This window comes from Pinus tabuliformis, chromosome 6 (assembly GCF_031772625.1).
Source record: "Pinus tabuliformis cultivar Carrire ecotype Pingquan chromosome 6, CPIR1, whole genome shotgun sequence".
Lineage (NCBI taxonomy): Eukaryota > Viridiplantae > Streptophyta > Pinopsida > Pinales > Pinaceae > Pinus > Pinus tabuliformis.
The window spans coordinates 329,515,935-329,538,208 of record NC_142292.1 but is presented as its reverse complement, the minus strand read 5'-3'; the positions used below and the strand labels follow the sequence as shown (position 1 = coordinate 329,538,208).

General features: G+C 40.2%; 2 protein-coding genes across 2 annotated transcripts; both read right to left on the bottom strand.

Annotated features, from left to right (window-relative positions):
• Window positions 1-10,546: 10,546 nt before the first annotated feature.
• LOC149258644 (uncharacterized) lies at window positions 10,547-16,373 on the bottom strand. The gene is made up of 2 exons (XM_089426918.1): window positions 15,598-16,373; window positions 10,547-14,267 (listed from the first exon to the last, which is right to left on the bottom strand). The coding sequence occupies exons 1-2, from the start codon at window positions 16,371-16,373 to the stop codon at window positions 10,547-10,549; spliced, it is 4,497 nt and encodes a 1,498-aa protein (XP_089283044.1).
• Window positions 16,374-20,480: 4,107 nt separating this feature from the next.
• On the bottom strand, window positions 20,481-21,068 carry LOC149258643 (uncharacterized). The gene has a single exon (XM_089426855.1). It carries the CDS (start codon window positions 21,066-21,068, stop codon window positions 20,481-20,483), a length of 588 nt encoding a protein of 195 aa, XP_089282981.1.
• Between the last annotated feature and the right edge of the window lie 1,206 nt (window positions 21,069-22,274).

Below are 22,274 nucleotides of genomic sequence, written 5' to 3'. Positions count from 1 at the left end.
TATATGAAGTTTGGGAAAAAGATTAAAATTTTTTCTCCCAAAATAGTACGTGATTAAATATTTTTAATATTTACATGTTTCATGAAATGAGGATAATTTTTTTTTTTAATATGTTAATCTTTAGATTTCAAAATGCTATTTTTTATAAATATTATATCAAATTTTTTTAATTATTTTAAAAAATATGTTTGTAGGAAACTTTTTTCAGAGAAAAAAACCAACATAGATTTATATTAAGAAAATATAAAGATCCTCCATACATAAGGCTGTAAATTTAGCTGAAAAGAAGCCCCACATGTTTTGAAAAAAGGAAATACATTTATGGATAGTTCGAAAGCTCCATATCAGAAGCAGGAAAAAAACCTACACATCACATCTATATAGCCCACATGACCTGGATTGCCACATATTTATACAGAAGCAGGAAGAGATAGTCCACATAATGTTTTCATTTACAGATAACACATACGAAAATAGGAACAGACAGATCGTCCTAGAAGCAGAGATCCAAAAATATAAAGACTGTTACCAGCAAAACCGGAGCAGAAAAAAAAAGACCCCAGAATCATATTGCAGGCACATTTGGCGAACAGACATTTTGATGAAAAGATTCATGGCAAGCCAGGATTCGCTGAAGAATGGCATGAAGGGGAACCCCTGAACCTTGGAAGATTTGATCATTTCGCCAGATCCACAAGAACCAACAGGAAATGATAAACAACGACCTCCAAGATGAGGATTGTTTGCTCCACCAAATGAAGGCATCCTGGACAGAAGAGAAGATAATGTAAGGAAAACCAAACTGTAAAGACAAATCATACCAGATATTGAGAGACGAAGCACATTGAAAGAACATGTGCAGGTTTGATTCCGCATCATTGAGGCACGTAGAACATCTGCTCGACCCCTGCCATGATTTCCTCTGAAGGACCTCCCATGAAAGATTTTTGTTCCAAAATAACGGCCAGGAGAAAATAATCATTTTGAGAGGACATGCAGCCTTCCAGAGACAGGGGGAAACTGCGACTGAGTACTGCCTTCAGTGACAGAGATCAGATCAGCATAGATAATCTTTACGCTCATTGACTGATTGGATCTTTTGAGGCCCTAAACCAGAAGATCTTTTGTACCTGATCGCGTGATTCCAAAGCTACAAAGGCTCGCTTTTACCAAATTCCACTGGGAGAGCATCGAAAGGGGGAGATGCAGGTCTTCACCATCTTTCCAAACCGGGGATAGACCAGACCATTCTTTTATCAGCTTATCCCAAGTAAAGCATCCCAGCCTATGAAAAGTGGGGATCAACGGCAGAGGAAACGAGAACTCCCGGGCACACGAAATAGGATCATAACTAATGAGCATACTAGCTCCCGAGCAAAGATTCCAGCTAAAATACTTCATGAAGAAATGATGCACTTTCCTGAGACTCTACCAAATCGACGATCCCCTCCTGATACCAATGGACCGCCTCCTGTACCAATATTCAATACTCTTGCCCCGAAGGTATTTTGCCTTTATAATCTTACTCCATGGTCCGTCGCCAAAGATACCTCGATGAAGAGATTTACATAGAAGGGCATTTCCGAAGGTGCGCAAATCCAACAGGCCCCATCCACCGGCACTTTTTGGTTTCGAAATAGCCGAGAGCTTAACAAGATGAATTTTGTTCTGAAATGAATGGCCTCCCCACAAGAAATTTGCAATCAATCTGTTCATATGGTTTATAGTGCTAGCGGGGAGATAGAAAATATGAGCCCAATAGATTGAAAGTTGAGTAAGGACGGCCTGTACAAGGATGAATCTGCCAGCCAGAGAAAGATTTTTTTATTTTTTTATTTTTATTTTTTTATTTATTTATTTATTTTTATTTTTTTTTTCTGTATAAAGACTATTCTATTAAGATAAAAGGAAAAAAATATTTACAAAGAGGTTTGAACCTCTGAGGGGGCTGTAGCCTGCCCTCTACCAAAAAGACTGTTGCAGGTAGCACATTGCCTTCCTTTTACAAAAATGAGAATCATAGAAGTGAGAATTATGGTAAGCTTGAGAGACCCAAAACTAAACTGAGCTATATAAGATCGAAGCTTCAGAAGAAGCTGATCTTTTACAAAAATGCTGTCCTTTACAGTCACTATTACAAAAAGATGGAAAACCAAAATTATGTCCTGGAGACTGTAAAATTTCATGCTGATAAGAAAAGAAGCCATGCACATTGAGAATTTCACACAAAAACCAGAAATCATAAGATAACTTGCTGTCATGTCGCTGAAGCCAAGAGTAATTAAACCTGCGGTGGAGAGCCTGTAGCGTTCTCATTTGCCTGGTTGGGGGAGCTTACCCAAGTTACCATCACATTGTCTTCAGCTTCCATCATACTGCCTTCTGGAGGAAGAACAAGGTTCAGAACACTTCCAGAGAGGCGCGCAGGCTCACAAGCTATAATTTTCTCTTGAGGTGAAGCTGGCTGAGGGTGAAAGTCTTCCTGTTGGCCCTCTTCGTGCAACGCAGCAGAGTCATTGAGGACGACTCCAGCCAAGCTACCCTGAAAATCACTAGAATTTTGAGAATGAGACTGTTCCTTGGAGGTTTCATCCGAGCTTGTAAGCTCATCTTCCTCCTCCGAGAAGATAACAGTTATAGTAGCTGAGATAAGAGGCTTATTAAGCCTGCTTCTGAACTTGAACCGGGTCGTTTGAAATGAGCTGTTTAGGGTAGGTCTAGAATGGTCAGAGGGTGGAGAGGATGGAGAGGCAGAGGCTAACAGAGTTATGCGTTGAGGGACAGAGCCACCACGACCCCGAGAACCTCCACGGGACCCTGAATTACTGCCATGCCTGGGGATGCCGCGACGACGGGCCATTACAGTATGAATCTGCGGATTGAAGGAGCCGGGAGACTGAAGGTGAGAGTGAAGCGACCAGACATAGGCTAATTGAACCCAGTTCGAGGACCAGACCTCTGTACAAAAGACCCAAATGCAGAGCTCGCAGTAGATGGAATAGACCACAAGAAAAAACCAAGCAAAGACTGAATAAACCCAATGCACGAACCAGACACTTTCAGAAAAGACCAAATCGAAACACCTTACAGAGACGGGCGAGACGAAATCAGTAGACCGGATGCAGACGGAGAAGACTAACTCAATACACCAGACACTGGCGGAGAGAACCAGAACCATATACCTGAAGCAGGCAGATTGAGACCAGTTATGAAGCCAGGGGGGCTTCCAAATTCTCTGAGCTGCGCAGGGGCGCTGAGGACATAACCACCAGAGGAGAACCAAAGTGCCAATACCTGAAGAACTCGGAGCAAATATGCCGTGGTGAATGCGCGCCATACTGAAATCACTTGCCTGCAGACCTCGAGCCCGATGATCCATTAATGCCTGTAAATCACATACCTCGAACCGCCAGAGCCAGCTAAGTGGAATGCCAGCTGCCCAATTCGCATGCACAGGCATTAACACGTTATTAATGCACCCGCATCCGGGTAGCCAGAGAAAGAAATTTTAACTCCCATGCTGAAATCCTTTTATAAAACCGATCTACTAGCCATAGCCAATCCATATTTGAGTTCCCTTTTGCCTTTAAGGAGAAACCCAAGTATTTAAACCCTTGCTTTATTGAAAGAGGAGCAATACTCATCAGATCAGATATCCAGAGAACAATCTCCATATATGAATCATTATGAAACAAGGAGGATTTTTCCTTATTGATAAACAGGCTTGTAGCTCTCTGGAATTTGGTGAGAATAATTTATGCAAATCCACGAGGCCTTACAAAGCATAGCAAAGATAAGGACATCGTCCACAAAGAGATTATGAGAAAGGGAGACTTCCTTACAAATCTTTACCGGGCGGCATCGCTTCTCCACAACTGCTTTATTTATCTGCAAACTGAGAGAGTTCATTACCAGAATGAAGAGTAGTGGGGAAAGGGGGCATCCCTGTCGGAGTCCTCTCTCCGCTTGGAAAAAAGGCGAAGGATATCCGTTTACTATTACTGAATATTTGACATTCTCAACACAGCTCATTACCCAATTAACACTTTGAGACTTCAGTCCAATTTTTGCCAGTAGGATTCTTAAAAAACCCCAATCCACACAATCATAGGCTTTTTGCAAGTCAATCTTAAGGATGGTCGCGTCCCTATTTTTTGACAGCATTGAGAACAAAGCTTCCTGTGTCATGGCAATCGCATCCAAAATAAAATGACCCTTTAAAAAGGCATGTTGGTCCCCCGAAATAAAGGAATTTAAGATAGGCTTCATTCTTTCCGCAATGATTTTTGAGGATATTTTGAACATGATGTTGTAAAGCGAGATAGGTCTAAAATCATGAAAGGACTCAGACCTCTTCTTTTTTGGAATTAGAGTTATAAATGTTGAAGTAGTGGCAGAATGGATGCTTCCAGACATCCGAGATGCTTCGACCATCCGCAGCAAGTCTGATTTAAGAAGGTCAAAGAAGTGGGAGAAGAATTCAATTGGCCATCCGTCCGGGCCCGGACTTTTATCCTTTTTAAAGGATTTGATAGCTTTTAAAAGTTCATCTTTAGAAATTGGCTTAATAAACTCATCATTTGTAGCTTCATCAAACATTTTCGAAACCAACTCTATTCCCCACATAACATCTTGAAAGAGAACCTCCCTTCTTTTATATTGATTTTGGAAAAATCTCACGACCTCCATCGTGATCTCATGCTTTGATATGAGAACATTTCCGGTTCCGTCTTTTATGCTCCAAATGGAGTTCCTTTCTCTCCTTGCATATGCAAATTTATGGAAGAATCTCGTATTTTTGTCTCCCTCCTTGAGCCATATGGCTCTGCTTTTTAGCGCCATGTAGCCTCCTCCTTTAGCAGGATCATTTGTTTCCTTTTCTCCAACTTCCTTATCATGCTTTTTAGTTCTAAAGAAAGACTATTGGGATCAGCTATCTGTAGAAGGGAATCCAGTTCCTTCCGTGTATTTTCCAGCTCTTGTTTATCCTTTCTCCTCTTTTGATTTTGCCATTCCTTCGTCACGGCCCGCAAGCTCTCCATTTTAACACGGAAAGGCATATAAGGCACCATTTCCGATTCAATGAGGCTCTTCCATTTACTGGAGATTATTTCATTATAAGAAGAGTCTGCTAAATGTATCCTATTGAATTTAAAAGGATAGCCAAGTCTGATAGAATTTTCTCTCCATTTTAGGAAAATGGATCTATGGTCCTAAGAGTGATCATTCCCGATGGATAATACTGGCAATCCCATTTTTGCAATAATGCCGGCATGCATAATGGCTCTGTCAATTCTCTTTGCTATGTAGGCCTGCCCGGTCCTACTGTTGTCCCATGTAGGCCTCATTTTATCAGGGGCAACGTCCACCAGATCCCTATTTAGTAATTCTTGCCTCATTCTATCAGCCAGTGGGTCATTTTTCCTGCAATTACCCCAACATTCATCAGGATTGAGAGTCAGATTAAAATCACCCACCATCAATAGAGAATCGATCTAAAAAATTTGGGACTGAAATAGCCTTTCCCAAAAAGAAGGTCTATTTTTGGATGGTGCATAGATATTTAGCAAGTTGAGAACAAAAGTTTGACCCCTGATAGATGCTGTTATAAGAATTCTTGCACTGCACTTGTAAGCTTTTGCCCTTATCGACACTGGGTCCCACAAAATGACAAGACCACCTGACTGGCCGTTTGCTTCAGTGGCAACCATATACCACTGCGGAAACATTCTCCTAAAGTAAGCAATTGATACATAGCTAGGATGCATGGTTTCCTGGATAAAAATGATCTTTGGATGAGCCTTGAAGAAAACATCTTTTAGCGCATTAAATTTTGGAGCTGCGCCTAAGACCCTGATATTCATAGAAACAAGAAAGGTCATTTTGATGATTCGCCAACCATACATGCTCTAAGAGGCTGAAGCTCAGGTGAATCCAAAACTGGAACTTCCACAAGTGATAAATTCCTTACTCCATGTACAGTGGCTACAGTTCTTCCTCTAAAATGACGACTACCTCCTTTAGATTTCTTCCTAACCGTTATATTTTTTTGTCGAATTTGGACTTATATTATGAATGGGCGAGTTGATCGGCTTGTGGATGGTCAGTGGTTCAAAATCCAGAGATGTCCTATTTAGAAGATAGTCAATGTCACTATCAAGATTGTTGACAGGGGAATCTAAGAGCGTATTATCCGGGGAGAGCACATGACAATGATCATTTCTTATTGGATCCTTCCCTTTTGAAACATTAGTACGAGATTTCACAGGGGTCGGGGAAGAAGAGGATATCTGGATTGGGAGAGAACCAACAATAATGTCCCTTTGATTCATAACAGGGGGAGAAGGAACCGAGATATCCTCACGGGGCTCCGAAATTTGAGCGAATATAGGAGGCGAGAAATATGAATCCACCCGACCAAGAGAGTCTTGTAGGGAGCAATTTGGATCTGGCTCAGATATTGAATCATGGATATGTTGATTCTTCTTTATAGCATGAGCCGCATGTTTTTGTTCCACCTGTAGGGAGGTCTCCCGAACCTCCAAAGATTCCAGGGAGTGGTCGGATTCAGACTTCCTATCTAGATTGAATTTGGACTTCTTAATTCTTCTGGAGGCTCGATGACTGCAGTTTTTGATCAAGTGTCCAGTTTTGTGACACCAGGAGCACCTGAAGGGTATGCCCCAAAAGTCTAACCTTTGATGGATTTTAGAACTGCCCCAAGCTAACTCCAAATGATTGGGATATCCACCTTTGAAAGGTTTCTCAATAAGGATCCAAGCAATTCACTTGTCTTTCTCTCCTCTGCACCAGGGATCTACATACACGAACCTGCCAATCGAATTTCCAATTTTTGAGAGAGTTTCTTCTGACCATAGTTCCAGCGGCAAGTTCGGGAGTTTCACCCATATTAAACTGTTTGATGGGGTGTTCTTTAAAGGATCGAAACCTATATACCAACGAGAAAGTGCCAGGAAACTTCTGCCAGAAACCCAGGGATTATTTAGAATCATCTCTAAATCAGATGCTTTTAAGAAATGGAATGAGTACCATTCCTTCATGAGCCGGGAGATGATAGGGGTATACCCTATCAGAGGAGACCATTTTTTCGACAACCATTTCCTCATGACCGAGTCATCCATTTTAGGGAAATTCCACTTCCCGACCAGAGCTAAGTTCTTCAGACTGTCGATTCGTTCTGAAAGGGTGGTACCATCCAGAGAAACAGCTTCCGGGGGAGGAACTGTCTTTACAGGGTTCTTGGATTTGTTAAAAAAAAGGGAAGGAGAGTCACCTTTCCTAGATAAATCCTTTTTTGATCCATGTAACACTTTACAGGCTGGATTAATTATCATATCCTCCACTGTTGCTTGCCAGCCTGTAAGGTTTGATCCTTTTTCCCGCGCCTCTTCTGCTTGAATGGTGGCCTGTACAAGCGCTCTCGTGGCTGATGAGTCATATTCATCCACCATCATTTATGGATGATAGGACGCGATCAGGGTAAAGATAAGTGTTTTGGGATCTATCACCACAGTAGAAGTACAAGCAATATCTAGCCCGTAGATCTTTCTGTGAAAAAACCCCAGATAGAATAATGCCTGGAGGATAAGAAATTTAATAAGACAGATTAGGAAAGATCTATTCGTGGATTCAATCCTGACAAGAGTACGCAACTAGATAGGAATAATTAAGAGCTTCTGCGGAGTGTGGGTACGGACAACTAGAGATAGAAGACTCCAGAACGGGAGTATGGAGGCGGATCAGTTGACAGACTAAAAAAGTATCTGATGATAAGATAGAGCATGACAAGTTAACATTCCCCTAGTCAAGAGGGGTGTGTACTGAAACTGGACGTAGGTATCACCAATAAAGATAGACAGAGACTGATAACTATTCGGGAAGATTTTGAATTTTCTGGTCACCGGAAAGATAGGAGAGCCATAACCTGATTCTGGTATACCGGCAGTCGTTTGAAACCACTTTTGGAACCAGAAGGGAGATTGAAGCTCTATGCAGAAGGATAATCGTGACAGTCTATACAGCAACAAATAGGCTGAAAAACGCACCACAATTCCCCTATTCTAATGCGGAAATCAGTACAGGGGCTGTAAAAAACTATGGAGTTCTTTATCTTTGTAAGGATTGCCTTCAACATTTTTATATCATGAACCACTGCTTAGCCAATATCTATACCATATATTGTTAAAACAGATTTCTACCATCCCTGAAAATAGACATCATCATTTCAGAAATTATTTACAGAAAACTATGATGAGAATAGAATAACTAGCCTCCTTGAGCTATGACCGGAGCAGCGGGAGAGAGCATCCAAACCGGTCCAGAGAGAGCCATGCAAGAGTGGACGAGAGCCCCGAAGAATCTGAGACCCAAAGAGGCTCGAATTTTGCACACAGGAAAAACTCAGGTGCAGACTCCCCTCGCAACAAAAATTGCCGTGAAATCCAAGGCCAGAAGGCCCCCGGATTTAACACCCTCCTATTCCCGTTCCAGGCGTCCTTACATGTAAACTAGAACCATCAACGTGTCCAGTGGAGAGGAGGGGATAACATGCATGACCCTATATCCTATATGCAGGGTGGCGAGATTTTAGGACCTACAGACAAAATGTCTGAGAGTTGACACCTGTAACAAATCATACTAAGCCAATCAGCTGCTATCTCCCAGGAATAATCTGTCTTAAGCTTTAACAGGTGGCTGATACCCGAGAATGCATGCAGTATAAACCACACTAAGCCATTCAGCTGCAAAAGTGTTTAGATCTCCCAGGAATTTTCTGTCATGAGCTTAAAACGGTGGCTGATACCCGAGAACGCATGCAGAAACCAACATTATGACACAGGGTGGCAGAATGCCTTGCGAGCCACAACAACCAGAAGAAACTCTCGCCAGGTGTCTATCCTTGACAAAAATGTCGAAACCTGTGCGGGTCTGTGATAGGGTGTCGAAATCTCTTTGGATACTGCTTGCTCTCCCGCGCTTCGGCCGCTCCTCCTCTACCCCCGTTTTCTACTTCGTCTGTAGGAAACTTTGTAATGTAAGGTCATGGAAATGATGCAATGGTGGAAGTCTTTTTGGTGGTGGTGGTGTATAACTCTAAGGTCTCAGGGGTTATTTTTATAGGAAAAAAATACATAATTAAACTTAAGAAATACTAAAATAATTTTAATTTTTTTAATTTTTAATTTTAATTTTTTAATTTTTTTTTTAATTATTACATTATTAATATTATTTATTAATATAATTTTGAAATAATAAAAATTTAATTTTATAATATTTAGTTTTATGAATTATTATATTATTGAGAATATTTATTAATATAATTTTGAATATATATATATATATATATATATATATATATATATATATATATAATTTTTAATTATTAATAAGAAAATTATATCTAAAGAATATATTTTTTATTTTATTTTAATTTTAGAATTTATATATAATCCAAAAATAAATGATGAGAAGTTAAAGTTTTTACTTATATAAAATAAATTATATTTTTATTAATCAGTAGTGTGATAGTTTATTATGAGAAATGAAATTATTGACAAAACTAAAATTTCCAATGTATAATGTGTCTATCATAACAAAAATAATAAATAATAAATATTTCATTGAATTTATTTTATGTTTTGAAATTTATTTGATTTTATGTTTGATTAGTCAAATTATATAAATTTATTTAGTAGATTATTTAGCATCATTTTCAAATAATTGTAAATCTAACTTAACTAATTGAAATATATCAATTCATGTTAATTTAAAAAAATAATTGAAATTTTAAATATATAATTTTTCAAATTTTTATTTTTTTTGTTTTTCAAATAATTTCATCTTCATACATCCTTGCAATCAAATTAATTAAAAACTATAAACACACAATCCATAATTAAAAACTATAAACACACAATCTATATATATACAAAAAAATAGTAACATACCACGCCATTATTCTTATTTAAAAATAAAAGATAATAAAAAAGACATTAATAAAAATAAGATTTAATATTAATATAAGTTAATTTATAGTTAGGATTTTTTTTAAATATAATCTTTAAACTTGGTTTCTTTTGTTCTGTAATTGACTTTCGAGGTTGGTTTTTCTTTAATGAAAAGGAATGTATTTGAGTTTGAGTTGTTTTTCAGGGCGAAAAAGCAAGATCGTATTATATAAGATATATAAAAAGACAGATTAGTACATTTGCTTGTAATTCTGTATATGACCAGAAGGTCTGGATCATTTGAAGAGCTAATAGGAGTGGGAAGCATAATCCCAAAAAGCGGCAAGAGAAACGACAACTCAGAAATTTGCCGAGAGAAATGACAGCTCAGAAAACTGTCATCCAAATTCAAAAAATTGCATTATTCATAGAAAAGACATAGGAGAAAAATTTCGGAGAAGGGAAGCATTACATAGTAAAAATCACATGATACATCATCATTTGTAAACAAAATTGGAGGGATCATAAGACAAAAGAGAAGTAAACCAGTGCATACCTGAGATTCAGCTTTAATGATATTAGGAATCAGGAGGAGAAAATTCTTGGATAGAAAAAAATTTCCCTTCAGAAGTTACCTTCATAAACCAAAAACCTGGAGCCGATTGAAGACCTTCCTTTGACAACAAGTCTGCCTGCTGGTTTTGAGCCCTGTTGATGTGATGAATTGAACTTCCTTCCATCCTTTCCCAGAAAAACCTGATCCTGTCCATCCATCCTACAAGGTGAGGCTTGTAAATATTATTTTTCCCTGATACATAATCCACCATTACTTTTGAATCTCCAAAAATTGAGACAGCCTGAATGTTTAGAAAAAAGCAGAAATTTAGCAGGCCAGCAAGAGCCATCGCCTCAGCTTTGCTGTTGGAGCCCATTCCCCCATTCCAATGGATGAGAAATTGATTATTTTCGTTTATTATAATGTGCACTCCACAGCCACAGGAACCTTTCTGTTCTGCTCCGTCAAAATACGCTCTTGGCAACATTGAGTGCGCCTGTGCATGATCTTTACAGCCCTCCTTTTTTTGCTTGTGAGGCTTTTCCGGAAGAGAGTCATAGAAAGATACAATATTGGAAAAGATTTCCAAGAATGGAACTTTTCTGTCATTGAAAATAACATTGTTTCTCCATTTCCAAATGCTCCAAAGAGTGATAATAATTAACGGCCTCCATAAATCCTTTTGCTCACTCCACCAGAGAAACGCTTCAATTATGGAAGCGTGAGAAATATGAGGGATTCCATAACAAATCTCCAGAGATTGCCACAGCTGCTGAGTTCTTTGGCAATTTAAAAACATGTGACAGTTGTTTTCCTTAGCTGATCTACATATTGGACAGAAACCTGGACCTTGCCATCCCCGCTTTTTCAAGTTTTCCCAAGATAGGTTTTTGTTATGGAAGGTTAACCATGAAAAGTAAATCATTTTGGAAGGGCATCCAGATTTCCAAAAAACAAGAGGGAATATAGGACTGTGAGAGGCATCCTTTATCCCAATTAAATTCTGATAAACATCTTTAACACGCACCAGATTAATCCCTTTTGAATTTTTCCAGATGAGACAATCAGAATCCGATGATCGGAAAATACCGCAATTTCTGAGGCACGTCCTGATGTTCTCCCATTGATGAGCAATAGCAACCGGCATCTCCAAAAATTCTGCTTCTTTCCAAAGAGGGATCGATCCCTGCCAACCAGAAATCAAACTGTCCCAATAGAAAAAACCTTTTCTATGGAAAAAATTTAATAGTGATTCAGGCACACTGATCTCCTCGGCACCACTCAGAAATTGGTCTTTCCCAATAAGGATCTTATTGCCGGCTTGGAAGCGCCATATTAAATTCTTCAGAAAATAACTTTCTACCTTACGGAGGCTTAACCATATTGAAGACCCATATGTGGAGCCAATCCTTCCCTCCCTGAACCAGTGAGATATATCCTTCTTGCCCAGGTATTTCTTCTGAATTGTGGTACTCCATGGGCCCACTCCATAAATCCCTCTCCACAAAGACTTACATAAAAGTGCCTTTCCGAAAGTCCGTAAGTCCAGCAGACCCCATCCCCCCATGCTCTTCGGCAAAGAGATATCAGATAATTTAGAGAGATGGAATTTCCTTTTTCCCGCTTGGCCTCCCCATATAAAATTCGCAGTTAGCTTATTCATTTTTTGAATGATGCTAGCAGGAAGAAAAAACAAATGAGCCCAGTATACTGCGAGTTGATTTAACACCGATTGAGCCAAGGTCACTCTTCCCGCCAATGAAAGGCATCTGTATTCCCAAACTGATATCTTTTTGTAGTATCTATCTAAAATCCATTGCCAGTCCATCTTTGAATATCCATTTGCTTTTATCTGGAAACCCAAATATTTAATTCCATGTCTGATGGATTGCGCCTCTATTCCAAATAGGGCAGATAACCATTCTACTACTTCCTGGTTGGCATCATTGTGGTAAATTATAGACTTCGATTTGTTTATTTGCAATCCTGTAGCCATTTGAAAATTTTTAAGGATATCATAAAAACATAACCAGGTGAATCTGCATAACATTCCGAACATAAGAATATCATCCACAAATAAATTATGTGAGATGGAAACATTCCTGCAGATTTTTAGTGGGCGACACCTGTTTTCCTTGACAGCCTTGTTGATATGGAGGCTAAGCGAATTCATAGCCAAGATGAATAAAAGGGGCGACAGGGGATAGCCTTGGCGAAGTCCTCTGGCCGCAAGGAAGTAAGAAGATGGAATTCCATTAACGATGATAGCATAATTCACCTGCTCAACACATGCCATGATCCAGTTTATCATGTTGACCCTTAGTCCAATCTTTGCAAGTAAGCATCTGGTGAAACCCCAGTCAAGGCAATCATATGCCTTGCGGAGGTCGATCTTGAAAATGACAGCATCACTTTTTTTAGAATGTATGGCAAACAAACCTTCTTGTGTGTTTGCAACCGCGTCCATTATATTTCTTCCCTTTAAAAAACCATGTTGATCCTTTGTTAAGAATCTTGAAAGAGTTTCTTTGATTCTTTCTGCAATAATTTTTGAAATAATTTTGAAAGAGATGTTACAAAGGGATATCGGTCTAAAGTCCTGGAAGGATTCTGCTTCTCCCTTTTTTGGAATGAGAGCTATATGAGTGGAGGAAGTTTTCTGATTGATACTGCCTGACATCCTGGATCCTTCTACCATCCTTAACAGATCAGATTTGATGAGATCAAAAAAGTGAATGAAGAATTCTATCGTCCAGCCGTCTGGACCTGGGCACTTATCCCTTTTAAAAGATTTCATTGTTCCTAACAGTTCCTCCTCGGTTACTGGCTGAAAGATTCGATCATTTAGTTCCTCATCGAACATCTGTGGGAACAATTCAATGCCCCATAAAATATCCTGAATCCTGCAGTCTTCAGTTCTCTTATACTGATTTTCAAAGTATCTCACGGCCTCGTTTGAAATGTCCTGTTGAGAGTATAGAAAACCTCCTCTTCCATCACTTATTTTCCATATAGAATTCTTTTCACGTCTGGAGCTCGCAAATTTGTGAAAAAATTTTGTATTCTTGTCCCCCTCCTTAAGCCAGATCGCCCTACTCTTTAATCTCCAAAAAGTTTCCTCCTGTTCTAAGATTTTAAATTTTTTCTTTTGGAGCTCCTTTATACGGCATCTCATTTTGAAAGATAGTAGATGAGCAGCCAGGGATCCCGATATGCTGTCCAATTCCTTTTGAATTTCCCGGAGAGCAGATCTATTCATTTGCCTTTTCTTGAATTGCCAATCCTTAACCACCTTTCGAATGGAGTCCATTTTGTCCCTGAAAGTCAGAAAAGGAGGAAAGTTTTCAGTTGATGACAACGCTCTCCAGGATTTTATTATAATATCATTAAACTCTTGATCTTCCAGACATGATCTGTTGAATTTGAATGAGTAGCCTTTTCTAAAACCCTTTTCTCTCCAGCCTAGAAGAATCGGTCTATGATCTGATATGAACACATTCTCAATTGTTGAGAATGGCATGCCCATCTTATCAATTAGACTAGCATGTAGAATAAATCTATCAAGTCTCTTGGCTATATAAGCTTTCTCAATTCTTCCATTTTCCCACGTCGGAAGCATTTTGGGAGGGATTATATCAACAAGGTTCCTGCTTAGAAGCTCATATTTGATTCGGTCTGCAAGGGGATCCTTTTTCCTGCTGATGCCCCATATTTCATCCAAATTTAAAGTGACATTAAGGTCTCTGCAATCATCAAAAATTCAATGTCAAAAATTTCTGAAGCAAAAAGTTTCTCCCAGAATGGCAATCTGTTTTTGTAGGGAGCATATATATTCAGAATGTTGATTGGACATTTCTGCCCCCTAATTTGCGCCAAGATGAGGATTCCCGCCAAACATCTATATGCTTTTGCTTTGATCCAATGAGGATCCCATAAAACCGCTAAGCCTCCAGAAAGGCCATTAGCTTCCAAAGCGGTTATATGCCAGGAGGGAAACATTTTCCTGAAATAGGAAATTGCTACAGAAGAGGCATGCATGGTCTCTTGGATTAATATGATTTTGGGGCTTGCTGAATGGAAAAGATTCTTTAAGGCCAAAATTTTTTGGTCTGCCCCCAGACCCCTTACATTCATGGATATGATAAAAGTCATTGGAGATTCTTTTCGGCCATGCTTGCTCTAAGAGGCCTTTCTTCTGTCATATCAATGATAGGGACATCTATAAGAGAGAGATTACAGACTCCTCTGCCTGCTCCATCAACCCTCCCCCTGAAATGTCTACTGCCCCTGTTGTTTTTTCTTCTCACCGTAATGTTTTTTGCAGAATTTGGGCTTATTTGAGGAGAAAATTGTTTCCCTGGTTTATGAATGGTGAGAGGTCTAAGTTCCAGCGATTTCTTGGTTAAAAGGTAGTCCAAATCGCTGCCAATCGAGTTTGAAGGGGAGGAAATTGGGGAATTTAAAGGGGTGGCCGTGATCATAGGTTCTTTTCCTTTTCCGGATGGGAACTTTTTCTTATTTGGGGACGGAGAGGAGGATGGGATGATGTGGACCTCCCTGCTGAAGTCTTTAAAGGGCTGAGGGACCGGGATAGGAAGAGGGACTTCATGATCAGAGGCCGGCTGAGGGATCGGTAGAGGAAGAGGGACTTCATGATCATAGGCCAGCTGAGGGATTGGGAGAGGAAGAGGGACTTCATGATCAGAGGCCGGCTCCAGAGGAGGCATTGAAGGAGAGATTACATCCAAAGGGTTTGGAATTTTGAGAGACGGAGGAGTTTGTTGATGGACTTCCAGATTGGCCCTTTGCTGGTCATCGGATTCTGATGGAGACAGGCTTTTTGTAGTTGTTAACTTCTCTATTCCCGGGGAAGGGGATTTTGTCCTATAAGTTTTTGCCGCGAACTGGGAGATGCCATGGTGCTTTCGGTTTTTTAGGACAGGTCGACATGAGCAATTCTTTATTAAATGTCTAGTCCGGTGGCATGCTGAGCATCTAAAGGGGACTCCCCAGAAATCCAGCCTCTGACTTATTTTTAACTCTCTCCAAAATATATCAATATGGTCCGGGAACCCTCCTCTGTAAGCTTTATCTATTAGGATCCAAGCCACACGTTTATCTTTCTCTCCCAGGCATCTCGGATCAACATATACACATCTTCCTATGGCATTTCCTATCTCTGTTAAGGTTTCCTTTGACCATAACTCCAGGGGTAGCCCGGGTAACTTGACCCATATCAAGTTATTGGAAGGAGTATTCTTTAACGGGTTATAACCCATATACCATCTGTGTAATGCCAAAAAACTTCTTCCATAAACCCACTGCTGATTCTGAATGGTTTCCAGGTCGCTAGAACTTAGGAAATGAAAGCAATACCAGTCCTTCAATAGTCTGGCCACAATAGGAATATAGCCTATCAGAGGTTTCCATTGCAGTTCGAGCCAGCTTCTCATCTTGGAGTCATCCATCTCTGGGAAGTGCCACCGGCCTACCAGAGCATTATCCTGTAGGCTTTCTATGCGGTCTGCCAAGTAAACACTTTCAATTTTAATAGCCGCGGGTGGGGGGATAGTTTTTACAGGCTTCATATTTTTTTGTGAATAGGTCAAAGTTTTGTCATATGCCTTTCCTTTTTGATAGACCTCGGTTTGTCTGCTTTCGTGGAAAGGCCTTGCCTTTGCTCGACCGATTCCAACCATGTCATCATGTGGGTCCGAGGGACGAATGAACATGTCATCCAGGGTGGATTGCCATTCATTTGACAGCTTGGCGTTGTCGTGGAAGGATTCTTCCTGAATGGCCGCATGGACCATGGCCTCCATGGCTGATGTGTCAGACGGGAAGTCCATTCTTAAAGAGCCCACCCACTTTCTTAACTCAGGAGTACTAGATAAATCCAAAAAGAATATATGGCGGACCAGGCATTTAAACTGCAGAATGAGTGGACTGACAATCTCTAATAAAATACCCAGAGAAGATAGGTTCAACGGGTCAGAAACGAGGCTCGTCTGACAAAAAGGCTGACAAGAGGAAGCCTCGGGAACATATGGCACCCTTTCCAAAAGGAATATCGGCAATCAAAAGGCTAGCTGTCTTCTGATTTTGAATGAGGATGACGATACCATGAGCTAGGATATGACAGGAAGGAAAGATTTTTTGAAAAACAACGGCTTCCTATGCTTCGGGATTTCTGCTCTCGTCCTTTGCAGAATTAATAATCCCTGAATATCATAAGATATGGATCTAAAAAGGCTCTGCCCGAGATCATCCTGGAAGGAAGGGATGAGTTTAGGAGTAAAAGCTTGTACCCCAAACTGATTTCCGGCAACCCGAAGAAAGATCCGGCATGGAAAAACTAGAAGACCAAAAACTCGGCCAACCTTCCAGAGATCTTTCCTATCTTGGGATCTTTCCTATCTCAAGCATCATCAGTACAGAGATTATTCAAGATGAAGTTTCAGGGCATACTATGCAGCAACAAAAGACTTCACAAACACACCACCAGGGTCCTAACTTAAATCGAATATCTGAGCACGGCTTGGTTATGACGAAATAATTTTGAAGCTTGAAAACAGGTTCCCATGACCAGTTTGAAGTTGTTTTTCCCGACATGTAAATTCAAAATGTATACCAGAGAATGAATAAAAAACGTATCTTCTAAACAAAAACAACCTTTTTTAACAGAACTAGAATTCCAACTTCAAACTGGTAACCAAATCAGAAATTAAACCATTTTGTAAGAGCTGAGTTTCTTTTTTAGACAAAATTCTTTATGGAAAAACAGGATAAAATGTATCAAAAAGACTAACTTAGAGCCGCAGGCATGCCGAGGGCAGGGTGCTGAAGGAAAACAATGAAAAAAATCACCACGACCAGACAACCGCAACCAGGAACAAAGGAATGCCAGATAAAAAGTTCAAGGTAAGATAGAAATCATGGAAGAAGGATCCTTCCAGATGCCAGGAGGAAAAATCTCCCACTGCGTAAGGAGTACGCAGGTACGAGGAGAAGAGATTTTCCAGAAGAAACTTTCCTCTCTGGTCAGTGGTGAAATAATAGCTTCAGACGGAAGGCCAGCAGCTATAAGGTGGAGAGAAACGTGGCCGAGAAACATGCAGAGCCCTTCCTCAGCAGGTGTCAGTGAATGTGCAGGAGGTGTAAAAACTATGAAGGTCAAGCATGCATGGGGACGCTTCAGGGGGAGGCTGGCTTGCGGAGACGTGGTATGATAAAGGCCTGGGCGACATGCATTGGTTAAAAAATTCCCCGTTAATACGATACGTACCTGTGCTTAGATTATAGGGTGACAGACCTCCGCCGCGTTCTCTGGTTGGATGTCTTTAGCAACACACCTCCACTCGGCAGTCGTGCTCGAGGTTGAGTTGTTTACCTAGTCATTCACATTTGGAAGTCTTTATATGTAAAAGAAAGGGTATATAATTTCCATTAAATCAAAATTAATTTAAATGAATAAAATACAATTTTTTCTTTTTTATAATTTTTTGCAACTTTGGGATTATTATTATAATTTCAATGTTATCTCTATCTTCAAAAAAATTCCAAATATGTTTTTTAAATATGTGAATATTAGGTGTGAATTTTTAAATGCAATCCCTAAAGGATTTGTTTAGGTAAGTGACAATTTTGTGAGATTTTTTTGTTGTTGTTGGAATTTGATTTTTTTTTGTTAATCTAAAAGTAGGAGGTTTTGAATTGTTTTTTAATTATGAAAATGGATTCAATACCCTCAAGAACACTTGGAGCACCTAAAATTTTGAAATTTGATGGTTGTCACCTAGGTTTCCAAAAAATTCCATCAAAATTGTGCCCAATTTTTTATTTTATTTTTTGATAAATCATCCACTTTTTAGACCATGTTAATCTTAAATATGTAATTATCACATTCCAAAGATGTTTCTTAAATATGTCAATGTAAAAACATTCCAAACATGTTTCTTAAATAGGTTAATGTTAGGCGTGGCTTCTTAAACGCAATGTTAAATATGTAATTTATCACAGTCCAAACATGTTTCTTAATTATGTCAATGTTAGGTGTGGCTTCCTATATGTAATTATCATAGGGATCAAATCTCTAGAGTTGTAGATTTCTTTTTCTAGTGCAAAACTTGAGGAAAGGTTTGTACCTGAAAGATTTCATCCCTTTCCGTGCTTGATAGGTTTAGAGTTAAAATTGATATTTAATTTCTATAAATAAAGTGTAAAGTTAAAATGATATAATTTCCATCTTTAAATATATGACATGGAAACATTATTATAGTAAATTTTAAAAGATTACCCACCAAAACACAAAACAACAGTTACAAATTTTGATTTTTCACCAACTGCACCAATGACACATTTACTTGGAATCTAAATAGGTTATATTCCACATGAATACCATGGATCAATACCATGAGATCTCATAAACCTAGAGCTCAGAAACCTTCAGTAACTTGACCTAAACTTAGATCCAATTTTATTTTTTAATTTCTAATTGTAGTTATCGAGGTGACATTAATAATTATTTATTATAATTATTAACTTTATTTTTATGATTTTAATTATTAAGTTAACAATACATAACATTACATTACATAACTGGACATTACAATATCTCTTCCATACTAGGTTAGAGAGGGCCCAATTAGGTTTTTCATGGTGTTAAATATATTTATGTATTAAAAACTCATTTTAAATATAAATAAACAACAATTTTATTAAAAAAAAAATCAAATTCTAACTAAAAAACGCCAAACATAAAAAGAAGAAGAAGAAGAATAAGAAGTTAAAGTATAAATTATTTATCATATTATAATTGCATCAAGAGGGGCTCTGTCACACCCTCAATTCTTTTTTCGTGAATTGCCCAATGTGCGGCATCGGCCAAACACTTAACTTTTTCCTTTGTTAACATGTTTCCCGAACTACGCCTAACATTCATCTTATTTACCATGTTTAAAACATTAATGTGTGGAATACATTAATAAAACACATAACCAGCAAGAGACACAGTCCAATAATATGCAAGTAAGAATTATAATCAAATTCTGTTTTTGTTACAAATGACTGGGAGAAGAACTCAACCGACATTTTTACACTTATACAAAATCGTTGTCGTGCAGCTCGGTCGGTTCACCGACCCGGCCGCTGCATCGTTCAGCCTTGCACGATACCCAACTCGGCGTTCCACCCGAATGCCCTATCATTTATCATATTGGTCCTTATCGCACGACTTATCGCACCCACAACTCGTCGTTTACCCCTGCACGATCCACCGTTCACAACCTTTGTTTCACGCTACACAATTCTGTCGCACCGCGGTTTGTCGTTCACCGCTGCCCGACTTTTTGTGCCACAGCTCGTCATTTCGTTCGGTGGGCGCCCAACACTGGGTCATCGCACCTAAGCCTTCCGTGCCAACCGATTTCATTTGCCCGTTCACCTGGCGGTGTGACTTGCGATTCGCCCGCCAAGTCTACCTGCGCTCTTGGCAACCACCCACCAATCCTGTGTTTCGACTTTCACCGCTCGTCGTGTGGGCTCATCCCAACTCGCTGCTAAGGGCAGCTCGCACCCAAACCACAGAGCTAACTCCTTAACCGTGAGATGATCCGCTTGTTGAATGAATTTCCCAACAACGCCTTTGATCATTTATATGATGGCTCGCCAAAGTGGGGGCTTCGGCCGATGGCCAAGCCGACCCGACTTTTGACTTTTCACCATGTTTAGCTCATCGGCTTTGGTGTGGGGCACCCACCCGTGGGACCGCCCACCCATATAAGTTCGCAAGCTCATGACACTTAGTCATTTTTCCAATGACCCGTCGCGTGTCAACTCGCCCGCTCACCTAGCCAGCTTGTTGCCCCGTTCGATGTCGTGCCCGACTCGCCGTTCCATCCGCTCGGCTCATCGCCTGCCCGCCATGCACCCGTCGCCAACTCTCACCCGAAGTTTGGTTAAACGCGCCTGGAGGGCACATCGCCCGACCGTGCCAATGACTCGTGGGCGTTACATTCTCCCCCACCTAAAGTCATTGTCATCCTCGACAATCCGGCTATCCTTCGTAACTTCCTATCATACTTCGCAATCTTCTTCTTCCACCTCCATAGTGAGTCCTCCGTTTCCCAGCTATCCTCCTCCAGTGCATCCTTCCATCTAATGAGAAATTCCCATCTCATGTTACTCCCAAGCCTCGTCGTTCGAAGATCCAAAATCTTCTCCAACACAAGATTTGGTCTGTCAACAATCATGGTTGGTCCCCTCGGTGGCTCCACCCTATCTGGATGTTTTGCATCAAGTCGACACTTCTTCAACTGACTGATATGGAAAACAGGATGTCTCATATGCATGTGGCGTGGAAGCTCCAACTCATAGGCAACCTCCCCCACTCGCTTCTTCACTTGAAATGGTCCTTCATACCTCCTCGTCAAAGATCTCGCAGTCCCCTTAGGTGGTTGAAACTGATCTTCGGTGATCCTGAGAAAAACCATATCTCCCACACTAAAGTGTGCATCCAACCTGTCCTTATTTTCCCATTTCTTCATCTTCCTTGCAACTTCGTGCAAGCGTAATCGTGCTAACTCCAAGGTCTCATCCTAAGCCTTCATGAACTTCTTCGCATGAGGACTCCTTAAGAAACCTCCAGTCACTACGGTGTGCGAAGTGATTGGCAACTGTCCATTTACCAAATCAAATGGACTATACCCTGTTGCAGAAATCTTCTACATGTAGCTGAACTGAGCCACATCCAAGAGTTCAGGCCAATTCTTCTAATCAGCCGTCACATAATGTCTCATGTAGTTCTCCAACAATGCATTGATTCACTCAGTCTGCCCATCTGTCTGCGGATAATAACTCGAACTCATCAACAATTCTGTCCCATCTAGATTAAACAATGTGGTCCAAAATCTGCCTGTAAACTGCGGATCTCGGTTCGAAACAATGCTCAATGGCATTCCCCAATACTTCACTATGTTCTTGAAGAACAACTCCGCAGTCCTCTCGGCTCCATAAGGTATCTTTGTTGGAACAAAGACAACATACTTGGAAAAATGATCGACCACGACCATGATCCCATTATACCCCTGTACCTGCGGTATCTGAGTGATGAAGTCCACGGTTTTTCTCGAATTAGTAAAGGCTGCAACAATCCTCCTTGCCTCTGAGTGTCTGATTTGTCCTACTGACAAATGATGCACGTATGTACATACTCCTCTACATCCTCCCTCATCTTTTCCCAAAAGAATCCTCTCTCCAATAATGCCAAAGAACGACGCTGCCCTGGGTGGCCAACCCATGGAGAATCATGGCATTCCTTCAAAAGGTGCCTCCTAAGCCCAGATGAATTTGGAACATAGAGTCGGTTCCCAAAGAACAAGAGTCCATCTCGGAGAAAAAACTTCTGTGTCTTCCCCTCCTTTATCTGCTTCACTATATTCTGTGCTTGAGTATCAGTCTCAATGCTCTCCTTGAGCTTATTTTGCATCTCTTTTGTCATTTGTACTCGACTCCTACTTCGTGCTACCCAGTCTTCCTCCCCCTCCAATGCTGCTAGCTGTCCCTTCCTACTAAGGGCATCTGCAACTGCATTGAGTCTACCCGGCCGGTACTCAATAGTCATGTCGAACTCTGCCAAGAAGTCCTGCCAACGAGCTTGCTTCATTGACAGCTTTGGTTGTGATGCAAAATAACTTACTGCAACGTTGTCAGTCTTGACAACAAAAGGCTTCCCAATCAGGTAATGCCTCCAT